Below are 12,903 nucleotides of genomic sequence, written 5' to 3'. Positions count from 1 at the left end.
TCTCCCTCGCTGGGGGCTCTGCAGGTGCTGCAACCATGCCCTGGGGAAGCACACGTCGGAGGACAGCATTTCTGAATTAACTCACAGTCTGGGAAGAAGAAGGGAACCCGAATCCCTGGCTTGGAAAAACCTTGCTGGGGGTCCTGCTGTCCCCCCTGAAGGTGACCCCAGGGCCAGCCCCGACGGGGTGTGGGAGGAAGGGGATGGTGTGGAAACGCTGCGGCTCGGCACAGCGTGTGGGAAGATCGGCCTCATCCCTCTGCGTTGGGGTCTCTCCCTGTCGGGGAAGCACTGCTCAGCCATTTCAGGGACTCATAGGAGGCTCTTGCTTGGTACGTATTAAACATCTTTTTTCTGGATGGGCTGCAGGTTTAGCCCCAAAATTTACGGAGAGGTGCAGTCACTGCTGAGCAGCCTTTGGACTTGCCTGCCCTGGTTTCCCCGCCTCACTTGAAGAGGAGGCATCATTCCTGCTCTCAGTTCAACCTGGTTTTTGGAGCAGGTACAAGGATGATGATGCTATTTACCAACACAGATCATGGTGAGTACATCACCTAGAGGAAAACCATGGGTGTACCCTTCTGACTGGAGACGATCTTGGAGCTTGTTCAGCAGCTCCCTTTGGACTCACTTTTGAATTCATGTGCAAGACTGAAAAAGCAGCCTAGCTTTGGCATCCAGCAATCACTGCACCTGGTGACACTGCATTTTCATCTGAATCTTTGGGCTAGGGCCAAATCTTGCCCTCTTGCATCAGACAACAGGAGATGAGTGATGTTTACTTCTGGCAAACTTTCACATGAACATCTATTTGAAAATAGATGCCAATGTTATGAGTGTTTAGGTTGCCAGGGCCTGGACAGGGACTGAAAAAAATCCAGAATAATAGGGTAAATCCTCTTTTTTTTTTTTTTTTTGAGCCCTCTCTCTGTTTAGGCCAGAGCTGGGCAAAATAATTTACCACAAACATAAAAATTTGTGTGCTGAGGTGGTGTGACATTGGATGGAACTGATATGATCAAGGGTGTTGAAATGAGAAAGACTTGCCTTCTGTATTTCTAAAATATTTCAGTTTAATTATTATCATTAAGTATTATGCAAACCTCAGTATGTTTCAGTCTGGGTTGAATTCAGCAGCTGCTTGGGGGGTGGTTTTTAGTTTTGCCTTAGTTGAAAAAGCTGCAAATGTTTGCCCCAAACAACTGAGAAAAAGGTTGTTTGGAGTTTTTCCAGAAAAAGCAAATATTCACTTTGTTTGCACAACTACAGCCCTGACCTAAATAAAACTTTGTCCAATATGATGATCCCTTTTGCTTAAAGAACTGAAAATAGCTAGAAAAAAACCCAGAATATGGTAAGACTCCAGTCTTACTTTGAAGACTTTGCTGGTTTCTTTTACAATCTCACTCTTTATTTTTAAATAAAAGTCTTGTTTCAGAAGCAATCAGATATTTTGTCTTTAAAAGCTCATAAAAATACCTCTATATTAGAACAGCTGGGGGGGATGACACTTACAGTGATGTGCCCCAACAGCATGAAGTTGTCCTTGCATACCTTGGCTATGCATTACAAACACAGCACATAAAACTGAGAGCAAGATAACATCAAAATACAGATTTCCCTCAAGATATTGACATAACATGATTAAGGCTCTGCCGGTTCTCACCTCAACACCCATACTGAACCACGCAGAGCAGAAACAGTGTTTTCTGTTACCAAAGTAGTGTATAGCAATAAAAAGGAGGGGAGGAGGAAGAAGCAACCTGTATCTTGTACAAAACCATGCCCTGGGCTGCCCTGCTGATGCTGGGCTCCAGCAGGTAATTCTCACATCTAGCCCAGTGTTTGTCACGGTGAAAACCCCTGTGGTCTTGTCTTCGTGTCCCCAACCAACCAAAAAGTCTGTTCTTTGGTTAGAGCATGAACAAATAACCCCCTCCTCTTCCTTCATTTTGTCCCCTCCTCCAAGTTAATGGCCACCAATCTCCTGAGCCAGGTCAAGGCACATGGTAGAAGGAAAGAAAAGACAGGCTGTGGTTTTAGGGTGCAGGGCTGTGCCTCAGCTGAGCCATCAGTGGGGCAGATCAGCAAGGCACTGCTGGCAGGAGACCTGGCTAATGCCAGGGTCCAGTTGCTGTAAGGAGCACTCAAATGTGCTGCTTGTGAAAACACCATAGTGTTCTTGATTTGCATCTTGTTTGAACACAGAGCGTGGCTCTACAAGGCCCCAGTCTGTGCTGCTTATATGGAAATAAGCCGTGCTCTGCTACAGCTGCTCCTTCTCCGGCAGGCAGCACCATAGGCACAAGGGGCTGACACCTGGGGCTGACTGCCGCGTTACTATAAATGCTGTAACCTGCACATATCCCCCAGGTGTTCTCCGAGTTGGCTACTCTACCCTAGAGCATCTGCAGAAACACAGTGTGCAAGGGCACCACAGTATTTCCAGGACTTGGATTTCTCTTCTTGGTATGCAGAAGAGGAGGCACAGTAAGAAACCAAGCTGTTTTGTTGAGGATTTTTAGTGTTAATGCCAGAGGCTGTCTTTTCCAGCTAATCCCAGATCTGCTCCTAGTTGCTTTAGCGTATGCCAGAGCACCAGCTGCCTGGCAGGGAAGCAAATGTACCTTTGGAGGGCAAGGACCTGGTGTGCCACCCCATGTGGTTTGAAATAAATATCAATGCTAACATCTACATTCATCAACAAAAGTTATCTGGGGAGAGGTAGGCAGGTGGCTTCCCGTCCTACACACAGATCAGAGATCTGGGTGAAGAGCAATCTATTGTGTAGGACCAAAGCTGATGCATCAGCCGAAAGAGATAGTCATAGCCTTGTAATAGTAAAAGGATCAAGAGTGGACTTTTTTTTTAAGGAAGTAACATTAAGTCAAACTGTCTTACTCATTCTTTCACCTGTGCAGGCCCTTAAGGCTTCACACTATCAGAATGACCATAAAGTGGTTTCTGTTTCATTGCTCTCTGTCTTTGGAGCTTATTCTCTGGCATATGGGATCCCCCGCTTTAGTGCAGTGTTTAAGTGCTGACAACCTGAAATTTCTTGTAATTGATGTTTAGGGGATTTCTGAATTGCAAGTTTGTTTAAACATCCTATATTTAGGATCTGGTCTTTGCTGGGTGTCATTCAGTCTGTGCAAGTGGGACTCTATCAGGACTGACTGGTCAAACCCTTGACTAGCAAACTGGTTTTCTTTTTGAAGCATGCCTTCAAAATGTTGGGCTTTGGGGAATTTGACCTTCCTGTGTTGCAGGGGCTCTCTGCAAAGAGAGAGAAACATTCTAGATAAAGTACATTGTGAGGCTGATGTACATTACATTAGCAAACTGAGGGGCAGGGAGAAATGAAAGAGCTACTGAACTGAAGTATTTTTCTGGCATACTAGTTGTGTACGTTATTTGTGTATTTACTGATAGGAATGCTAGCTGCAAAGTCCTGTTTTCCCTCCTGCCTCCCCACACAGTGATGTTCTTCTGTGCAATATCTACTAAATACCTAAAATATCCACTCTTCCCATCTGCCAGAAGGAAGTATGTGATCTATCACCTCCAGGACTCAGCTGGCCAAATGGCCTGTATCAACTTGTACCTGTCAAACTCCTACCAAGAAAGAGAAACAAATTGAAGAGAAATAGCTCTGGTTGTGCCTCCACCTGCACTGGAGTTTGCCAGAACTGTCTTTCCAACCCCTCCCAGGGCTCTGGCAGGCTTTGCCCCTAGGGTTTGGTGTGGACATGGCAGCCCCCCTTCTCGATAGTCTGCACCGGGTGGATTGGTAGGACCAGGTGGGAGATGCGGCTCCACAGCCCGCTCAGCTTGTCGGAGTCCATGTGGTCATAGGAGCTGGGGGTCCTGGTGTTGGTGAACTTGGCCCAGAGAAAGTCACGGACCCTCTCTTCCACCTGCTGGAGGCTGATGTGGGTGTCCAGTGTCTCCTCCTCCAGCAGCACGGTCAGCAGCAGGGCCACGTCCTTGAAAGCAGCACTTTCGTGGTCGCAGTACTTGTAGAAGATGAGAGTGGCGCCGGCCGGCAGCAACTCAAAGCGGTGTATCACTGCAGCACGGCCCCCAGCCTGGAAAGCTGAGCTCAGCTCTGAGTCCACCTCCAGCTTGGCGTGGTCACTCTGGAGCCTGGATTTATCCGTGCCGTCGATCTGGACCGTGCTGGCATGCAGGGCGGCCGAGTAGGTGTTGGCCACACAGGTGCTAAGGCATCGCAAGGTCCGCTCACCCTTGCGGGCAGCTGTGAAGATGATGATGGCCGGCTGCGTGTGGTGGGATGCATTGAGGTGCTTCTGCAGGAACTTGCGCCCACGAAGCCACAGGTGCGGACTCTGCCCTGGAAACTTGTCCGGCAGCTGGTTGAACTGGGACAGGAATGCCTCCACTGTGGGGTTCTTGGGGACTTGCTGGGACATGGAGGTTGGGTTGCCGAAGCAGAATATGCAGAAGCCGAGCAGTACGAGGCTCATGACGGCAAGCCCTGTTCAACAGGGGAGAGACCCAAGATGAGGAACAGAAATCAGTCCCAAGTGACCTGCAGTGATATGCTGGAAAGTAGCTACGAGGGCTCTTTTCCCCCCTCAGACCTTCTCCCCCTACACTGGGAAAGTGGTTCAGATTGGCGTGCTCTCTGGTAGCCCAGAAACGGTGAAGAGGCTGCTTGCTCCATGTTGTGAGACCCGTGCTACTACACACCAGGCGGGGGGGCTACAGCTCCAGAGATGGAGGCAAAGCTACAGCTTTGTTGTCACGGTACAAAATTTCCTGAGGAAGTTGCAGCTGGCTACAAGCTTTCTTGTCTTTCCCCCTTCTCTGTCTTCTTTAAGGTTTGTGGCCGTTCAGAGCACCTACCTCCACATATGGAAGTGTCTGACCCAGCTAAAGCATTGCGGTCACTGCCTTCCTCCTAGCTATGCTGGGCGAGCAAAGGCTACCGTGCTTGGGCCCAGAAGAGGAGGACAGTGAGGTCCGAACACAACTGCTTGTGTCCCTCTCCACGGCAAAGCAAGGTCTCTTTCTACCAGGAGAAATGTGTGGTGCAGATCAGCATCACAGTTCCCACTTGAGGCCCCACAACACAGAGCGGGATTGGGAAGGGGGACAATCAGCACAGGAGACCTTCAGACCTCCCAGGACATGCTGGGGTACTCCCAGCATGCTGAACACCATGTGCCTGCTTTTGAGGCTGGAAAGCTGGAGGGAAAACTGCTACTATAGGCTCAAACTAAGCCTATTTTTAAGGGGACGGTTGTTCCCTCAAACCCTCAGAAAAGGCTGTGAAAGGTCCTGAGAGAGAAGAATTAAATGTGCTTCATTACTTGTTCCTGGAGGATTAGTGCCTTCTGGTCGATGAGTAACATACAAGGGAAGCTTCTTTTCCTCACCTTTCAGCAAGAGGGACTCTTGGGTCTTCTCCTCGTCTGTGTTTTGGGTGGGGACATTCTGCAAGCAGGGCTGAGCCTCTGGCTTTAGGGCTGTGTGCCCTACAGTAAGAGAAAGAAATGTGCCACTCACTGTTGAGGGAACAGGTAAAATGAGCTGTAATAAGAAAAGCAACAGAGCTGCCAGGAGCAACCAGCTGAGGGGAAGAATTAGAAGTGAATGCTGCTTTGGGTTAATACTGCTGTGAGTCTTGGCTCTCTCTGCTTTTCGGGCAGGGGAAGGAGAAAGACTATGCAGAGGGCAGTGTGGTTTCAGGCCTTTCAAAGCAGGACAGTAGCCAAAGGAGAGAGAAAGAGAGAAGCCAGTTAATTTCTTATACCTCCTTTCCTGCTCAGCTCTGGAAAACTGCCAAGGGGCACTAGAGATCTCACCATATGGTTTTTCTAATGCCTATGGAAAGTGCAGGCATGTGCACAATAGAAGAGCAGCAGCACACAGCCACCAGCTCACCTTCGGTCCCACGTCTGTTCCTTAATGTGCCTTGGGATCCACTCTCCTGTGTTTCTTGCTGTATGTGCTCTTCTGGCTCCTGATCTAGGAGAGGGGCACTGGTGCTCTTCTCTGCCAGGAAGCCCTTGGTGACATCTTCCGTGGCAGTCACATCCAAATGTGTCATTTTACTGTCAGAGCTCAGTGACTTGCTTCTTGATGAAGCATCTTCCTCTGCTGTGAAGGAGCTTTCACATTGCCTGCTTGTCTCCTGGTCCTCCCTTGTTTCCTGGTGGACAGGGCTGTCTCCTTTGCTGTCCATTTTATCATGGGCCAGCCCGGCTGTGGGGAATAAAATACGCAGACCTATGCTTAGTCTCTTTCAGCACAAGAACCAACAACGCTTTCTCCTGCTCTGCCTCCTCTAAGCAAAGGTCCAGGTTATCAGCATTTTGGAAATGCTGTATGCAGGGATGGGGAGAGACTCACCTTCATCCAAGTCATCTTCTTCCTGTGATCTTTCTGAGACACCATCTCTTGTCTTCCCAGATTCTTCCAGTGATACTTCAGTTTCCTGGGGAACCTTTTCCTCTACTGTGGGGCCAGCTGAATCCAACAGCGTCATCTCTCCTCCATCCAAAGTTGGTGACTTACATACCAAAGAGTCATCCTGTGGTTTGCAGGAGGTCTCAGGCCACCTGCTTGTCACTTGGTGCTCAAGTGTTTCTTGGGTGGGCTCTTGGTGCACAGGGTGCTCTGCTGTGTTCTCCACCTCATCTTGGGCTGGCCCAGCTGTTGGGATCAGAGTTCACAACCTCAGCTAGCCATACAGGAGTCAAGAATACCCAGTTCTTTACCACCACCCTGTAAACCTCCCAGTTCTTGCATTTCAGAAACATCTACCCCACTGTGAGACAGGGGAGAGAATAGGGTGACCAAAAGTGAGAAAACTCACGGGTTGAGATCAAGACAGCTGAATAGGTGAAGGAAAGGAGGGGGAAATCACAAGTGATGTAAAGCCAATCGCTCACCACCTCCCACAAGCAGACTGCTGCCAGGCCAGTCTCCGAGCAATAGCAACCTTGGAAGCCAACCCTCCCTGCCCCCTTCTTCTTCCTGTACCCCATTTTTTGTTGCTGAGCATGGTGTTACACTGTATGCAATAGCCCTTCGCCCACCCCAGGTTATTTGCTTGGCAGGGAGCAAGTGGGGAAAAAGAGAAAGTCTTGACTCTGTGCCAGCACTGTTCAGCAATAGCCAAGACACTGCTGCGTTATCAACAATTTTTTTTGAAAGCACAAATCCAAAACATAGCACTTTACGGGCTGCTATGAGGAAAGTTAACTCAATCCCAGCCTACGTCCTACGCTGTCCTATGTGGGGTGGGCAGGCAATTCTTTCGTTAAGTGGCAGGATATGTTACCAAATCTTCCACAGATAGTGGGTTTTCCTAGGCTGGTAAATTAAGGCGATGGATTTGAAGCATTTCTAAGGCTGTTGTGGAGTGCTGGCTAGAACAGTTATGCCAACACACTTCAAGCATCTGCCTGAACGTAAATGTTAGCTCTGCTTGTGCTCCTTCTCTGCTCTTGTTCTGGAGCTGCTCGCCCAAAGAGCTATGGCAACGTATAATTAAAAGCAAACACTGGAGCATAATTCAGTAATGAAACTGTGAGGCTGCACATAAGTGTTTGCAGCATATTCTCAATCTTACAAAACCAAACAGTGCAGCTCAAATTTCAGGTGCTGTTTGTGAAAAATTGCTTATGAATGGTCAAGGACTACAATGACAGAAATGATTATGCTAAAATTAGAATAGAGACTGAAAAAAATGGCAAGGAACTCCCTACTAGTTTGAAAGCAGAGAAAAAGCTGCGCTTGTCACGTGTCAGAACATGCTATCCTTTGGATTATGATTTTTATATTCCTGGTTGCTGATTATTACAGGAAGACTTCTGGCCGCCCAGGACAGACCTGAGCTGGTTATAGCATCACCGTCTCACTGAAATACTCATATGCGGTAGTCATGACAAGGCACCCAGAGAATGTAAGTACGTGTTAGAAACTGAAATATGAGGACCCTGGAGGTATCCTGCTATTCAAGCTGGGCAAAAACAGTACTCCTTGCCCTGCCTCCGCCAGAGGTTTCCCATCCATAGGTGGTAGAAAACTGGCTTATTATTTAAGCATCTGTAGATGGGAAGCACTGGGATGCAGGGAAAAAAGCTCTCCCAGTCTGGAGCTCCATCTTTAGCCTTCCCTGTGCTGCCATCCTGGACACAGAGTCTAAACCTGTTGCAGATGGGAATCCAAAACTGAAACTAACTTGTTAATCTTTCACCCTTCAAAAAAAGATAGCAATTTGCTTTTCTTGGAAAAGGGGCAATTTTTTTATTTTTTATTTTTATTTTGCTTAGGTTTCCCATGTCCCTTTGCAAGAAGATTTCAGCAGTGATTTTCCTAGTAGATGGAGTAAGCATAGGATTCACTTACCTCCGGACAGATCCACGCTTGGATTCTCTTCCATTTTCTTTCTCCCCTGGAGCTCAGGCTTCTGTACCGTTTTCACTTTCTCCTTCGTTCATAAGGAGATGTATCTCCCTGCCGTTCGTTTGAGTGGCTGACCAAGCCCCCTCACAGACACCATCCCGTCTTGGCCTCGGGAATTGTGACTAATCGCCCATAAACCTGATAAGCACAAACACAGGAGCAGTGATTCACGGTGGAGAAGGAGGATCCTCCCTCCACGCTTATCAAGGTGGTGTGAAAATGGATGGATGACACTGATAACCGTGAACCTTCAGCCCAAGGGCTATTAGCTATTTCGCTTCCTGGCAGGCTACAAGCAGTCCAAGGGCTAACGCAAACCGCGGTTGTCTTGGGACAAGCCAGTGGGGTGAGGCACCGGTTTCTCACCCAGACGCGCTCGGATGGACTCAGCCGTGCTCTGCGACGGCAGGCCTGGAGGCTGGGGCTCGGCAGGCAGGTTATCACAGAGCAATGAGCCTGCTCCACCTTACCTTCCTGCCTCTGGCACGTTGGATCCGGTGGTGCTGGAAGGCGAAGTCGCTGGCAGAAATGCTGCCTGGCCCCTGTGCAGCAGCATTACCCCCACCCGACCTTGCAGCCATCCGAGGGGGCTGAGCAATGCCCTGGCCAGGTGTGGTGAACCTGAAGCCACAGCCTGACTCTCCTACACCCCCCCAGAGATACTTCCCCCTCTGCTAAAGCACTTTGGGACCGGACGGCTGCGCAGGAATGAGCTCAATGCCTGCCCGCGGAAAACCAGGCAGCATGGAAAACTCCCGAGAAACTTTCCCTGCTGGAGAGTGGTTGGTGCGGATTTCTGTACAAAAATCTCAAGCTCAGCCTTCGCAGCAGCTCTTCAAGCGTAGGAGGGCACCCTCCACCTTCCCCCCGCCGCCTCTACAGCTGAGTTTTCTTGCTAAATACGTGATTTGGAGGTGTGTGGTGGTATAATTGCTGCTCTCTGCCTCCCGGCTCTCGTCCCTCCCCTCCCTCTGCTGTTCCCGCTGGTGACGCTCTGGCAGAAGAAGGAAGTCAGAGGAACAAAGTGGTTTGCGAAGTCGGACGCTTACCCGAGCAGGTTCAGAGCCGGTCAGGGCGGCGAAGTGAAGCAGAGGGGCAACAAGAGCAGGCCAGCGCTGGCCCCTCCGCTTGCCCTTCCCAGAGGCCCTTTGGCTCTGGTGGTGGCAGGACAGCCTGTGCCCCCAACGCACAACCTTAATCCTCTGCTGTCAACGTGACAGTGAACTCTGCCCTTCCATGGGTGCCGAGCAGGCTGCTGGGAGGTGTAGTTTCCTTTCCCTCCTCCTCGCCAAAGGCGGATGGCTTTTCCCCAGTGAACAGCAGTCGTTCTCGAGAGCGTTCAGGAAACGATAACTCCTTTTTTGGCTGTATTTCTGAAACTCTGCGGTCGTGCAGACTTTCCTTCAGGCAAACTTGATGACTGGCTTCTTCCTGCGTAAAGCAGCAGCGTTGCAGATTTAAACAACTATATGACCATGAGGAGGGAACTGTTTTGACCGTTAATTTATGAAGATGAAAAGTACCACAAGAAAAACAACCTGAACGTATAGCCAGCAAACTCCAGACTCTTGAAATGTCCCGTTGTGCAAGTGCAGGGAGGCTGAGGAGCTGCGGGCTGTGAAATGGAGCATCTTTAGCATTAGCGTGGAGGGCAAAGGATGGGGGGACCCCCCTCAATGCTCCCCTTCCAGCATGGCCCAGAGACTGCAACAGGTGAAGGTCAGAGAGAGTGCGTGTAGCTGCTCCTGGCCTCATTTGGGCAATGGCTTTCCAAAAAATGATGCTATGCCTTGCTGTGCCCGCACAAGGGATGGGTATGGTCCAACCCCTTCCCTATACCCGCCCCTGCCCAGGACACGTTTCATGGGAAGCGGCAGCATGGAGCAGGGCATGCCTGGGGGAAAGGCATCAGCGCAAGGAGCAGCAGCGCAGAGACTCCCCCCCCCCCCGAAACTCAGTTTGCAGCCTCTTCACCAACATCCTCAGAGAAGCCCACCAGCAAATGGCTGAGGCGAAGCATTTGGAGAGGCAACTGAAACAGTGCTGTTAAGGAGCAGGCACTAAATGGCTAGGACTCCTCAATTTGGAGAGCAGAAGGCTGAAGAGTGGGATTTGACTAATACTAGGACTTGAGACACTTGTAAAACAGGTAAGAGGTTGGGTTCAAATGGGCAGAAAGAAATACTTCTTTATGCTGTGTGCAGAAAAGCTTACTGGCACAGGGGCCACAGAGGCAGAGAGTCAGAAGGTTCAAAAAAGGAGGAGTCTCACTTGTGGACAACAGGTCCATAAACAGATAGTACAGGACCAGGCAGGGGTGTACCTGGCAATGGGAGATGCCACGTAGGTGAAGCGTGTGAGCCCAGCCCCGACCCGTGCTCTGTCCTCCTTATGTTCCTGCAGCATCCAGCACTGTCTGAAAGAGCTTGTGTGTGCCACCTTGTTTGTGCCCCCCTAGGCAGGACTGGCCAGAGGGTGCCCTGCTTCCTCGCTGTCTCTCTCCAGGCCTCCATGAGCCATCCCCTGCCCTAAGGCCAACTCTGCGTCCGTCCCTTGACCGTATTGTAACTGCTCAGTTATGAGACACATGCGTGTCATGCTACACTAAGGGGTAAGCATGCATGCGAGTATCAATACCAACACTGGTCATATCAGGAAGGTGAGAAGGCGTGAGGTGTGCGTGGGCACAGCGCATGTAGCAATAGCAGGATTGCACCTTCTCTCCAACAGCGCAGAAAGGCAGCGGCTTCCTCCGTCGCCTGCAGAGCCACCCTCCTGGTGGTGGCCAGGAGGGGACAGAGTCCACCTCCCTCCCTGGCAGATTCAGCACATTCCTTTATTGTGGCCAGCCTCTCCCAGGCTGCAAAACCAGGGAGGATGGCAAAGCAGGAAGGAAGAAGTCCGAGTGGCTGATCTGCAGAGGCCAAGATCTCCCTGAGGGCCCTGCTCTTGGTTGATGCCCATTTTGCATCCCAGCCAAAGGCAGTGCTTCTTGCCGTAAGTAACGAACAGCCAAGGTGGCCAAAGCGGACAGGGGCTGCAGGTGTCAAGGGCTTCATGAAAATCGAAGTATTTTACATCCCCCTGTCCCTACAGCCAGCCAGTCCCCTCACCAAGGGAGGCAATTGGGAGCACGCAGATGGAACGCCCTGTCCATAGAAGCACAAGTGTTGAAACCAGTGGTGGAACTCCAGCTCAGCAAGTGAAAGAGGCGAGTGCGTGACAATACCGGGGGGTAGTAGCTTCAGCCTGCGCGGGTTGAGAAGCCGGTTACTGAAAAGCTGCTTGGCAGGAGGATTAACTGGTGGGCCTAGGACATGAAGTCATCCACCACCACAGAACTGTTACAAAAAAGCGTGTTGACGTTGGGTAATGTTGCTTTTCTTCCTTTAGCATTCACAAAGTCATGGGATATGAGCTGGGATGTAGAATTGTAAGGTAACAAATCTGGTCTGTTTTTAACTCAAGTTTGACGGAGGATTTTATTTAAATAGGAATAACCTTTTCTCTCAATCTGCAGAAGAATCAACAGTGACTAGGTGAATTATAAAGGACACACTATGTAAATATTTACACAACATAATCATTTAGTAACTTTCTCTGGAAAATTGCGAATAAAGTGCCATTACCTGTAGCTGTAGTTCTGCCCAGTCAGAAATCATGAGCCAGTCACCTGCAGTGCTTTTTCTACTTGCTTTGGGCTGAATGGACAGTTCAGCTGTATTTTGTTACATCCTCTTTTACTTTTGCTTTGGAAAACATTGGTCAGTGTCTGTGTTCTGCTTTTAGATCTTAAAAGAATTATGGTATTTCCTCTATTGCTGGTACAGGAGGAGGGATGCATAATTTATCTTCATAAATACTCACTTGCTTCTGGACGAAAGTGTAACATTTACAGGGGGCTAGTACAACATTAAAATTGTTTTTATTTTGAAATACATGTACAGATAAGACAGTTGCAGAAGACTGAAGAGCACTTCCCTCGCCCAGCCTTCTTGTTTGAGTGCACAGAACGTGTACACACCTACCCCCTGCAAAACAAGTACCACCAGAAGCAGCAAGCGTAAGTTATCCTGGAGCACTGTAGATTAAGATACTGCCATCACAGATGTCAGTATCGTCTTCCTCAATCCCGTCTTTAGCAGTATGTAGAAATCCTTTAGAATTTGTAAAAGGTACTCGGTTTGCTTAGCAACTTGTTTCCAAATTGGTCCTATGCTATTCGCTGCCCTGGCAGGCGTCTGTGCGGTGGTTACAGAAAACGCCTGTCCGCTGTCTAAAGGTGGGAAAACCAGGCACACACAGGCGTGTAATAGTTCCAGACGCTCTATCACAGTACACCGCAGCCCCACAGCGTGGGCGCTTTTTACTTGGGGCACCCTCCGCGGGAGACAACTGCGTGCGGGCGGCCTGCAGAGCGGGCCCGGCCAGCGGAGCCACGACGCTGTCCCTCCAGAGCCCCCC

General features: G+C 49.7%; 1 protein-coding gene across 3 annotated transcripts; it reads right to left on the bottom strand.

The window, feature by feature from the left end:
* On the bottom strand, positions 1-9,618 carry LOC104839984 (torsin-1A-interacting protein 2-like). Of its 3 annotated transcripts, none has more exons than XR_775200.1 (7): positions 9,489-9,618; positions 8,383-8,577; positions 6,379-6,681; positions 5,911-6,231; positions 5,403-5,501; positions 3,512-4,498; positions 1-40 (listed from the first exon to the last, which is right to left on the bottom strand). XR_775200.1 is itself a non-coding variant. In XM_010580631.1 (6 exons), exons 2-6 carry the CDS (start codon positions 8,414-8,416, stop codon positions 3,732-3,734), a joined length of 1,524 nt encoding a protein of 507 aa, XP_010578933.1. In that variant the 5' UTR covers positions 8,417-8,577; positions 9,489-9,618; the 3' UTR covers positions 3,192-3,731. The 3 variants fall into 3 exon arrangements, 1 of the variants encoding a protein (XP_010578933.1); XR_775201.1 differs by lacking the exon at positions 1-40 and adding an exon at positions 3,201-3,276; XM_010580631.1 differs by lacking the exon at positions 1-40 and having other exon boundaries at positions 3,192-4,498.
* Between the last annotated feature and the right edge of the window lie 3,285 nt (positions 9,619-12,903).

This window comes from Haliaeetus leucocephalus, unplaced genomic scaffold (genome assembly GCF_000737465.1).
Source record: "Haliaeetus leucocephalus isolate CR32 unplaced genomic scaffold, Haliaeetus_leucocephalus-4.0 Scaffold730, whole genome shotgun sequence".
Classification (NCBI taxonomy): Eukaryota; Metazoa; Chordata; class Aves; order Accipitriformes; family Accipitridae; genus Haliaeetus; species Haliaeetus leucocephalus.
The sequence above is the reverse complement of the archived record's forward strand: the minus strand, read 5'-3'. Positions and strand labels throughout refer to the sequence as shown.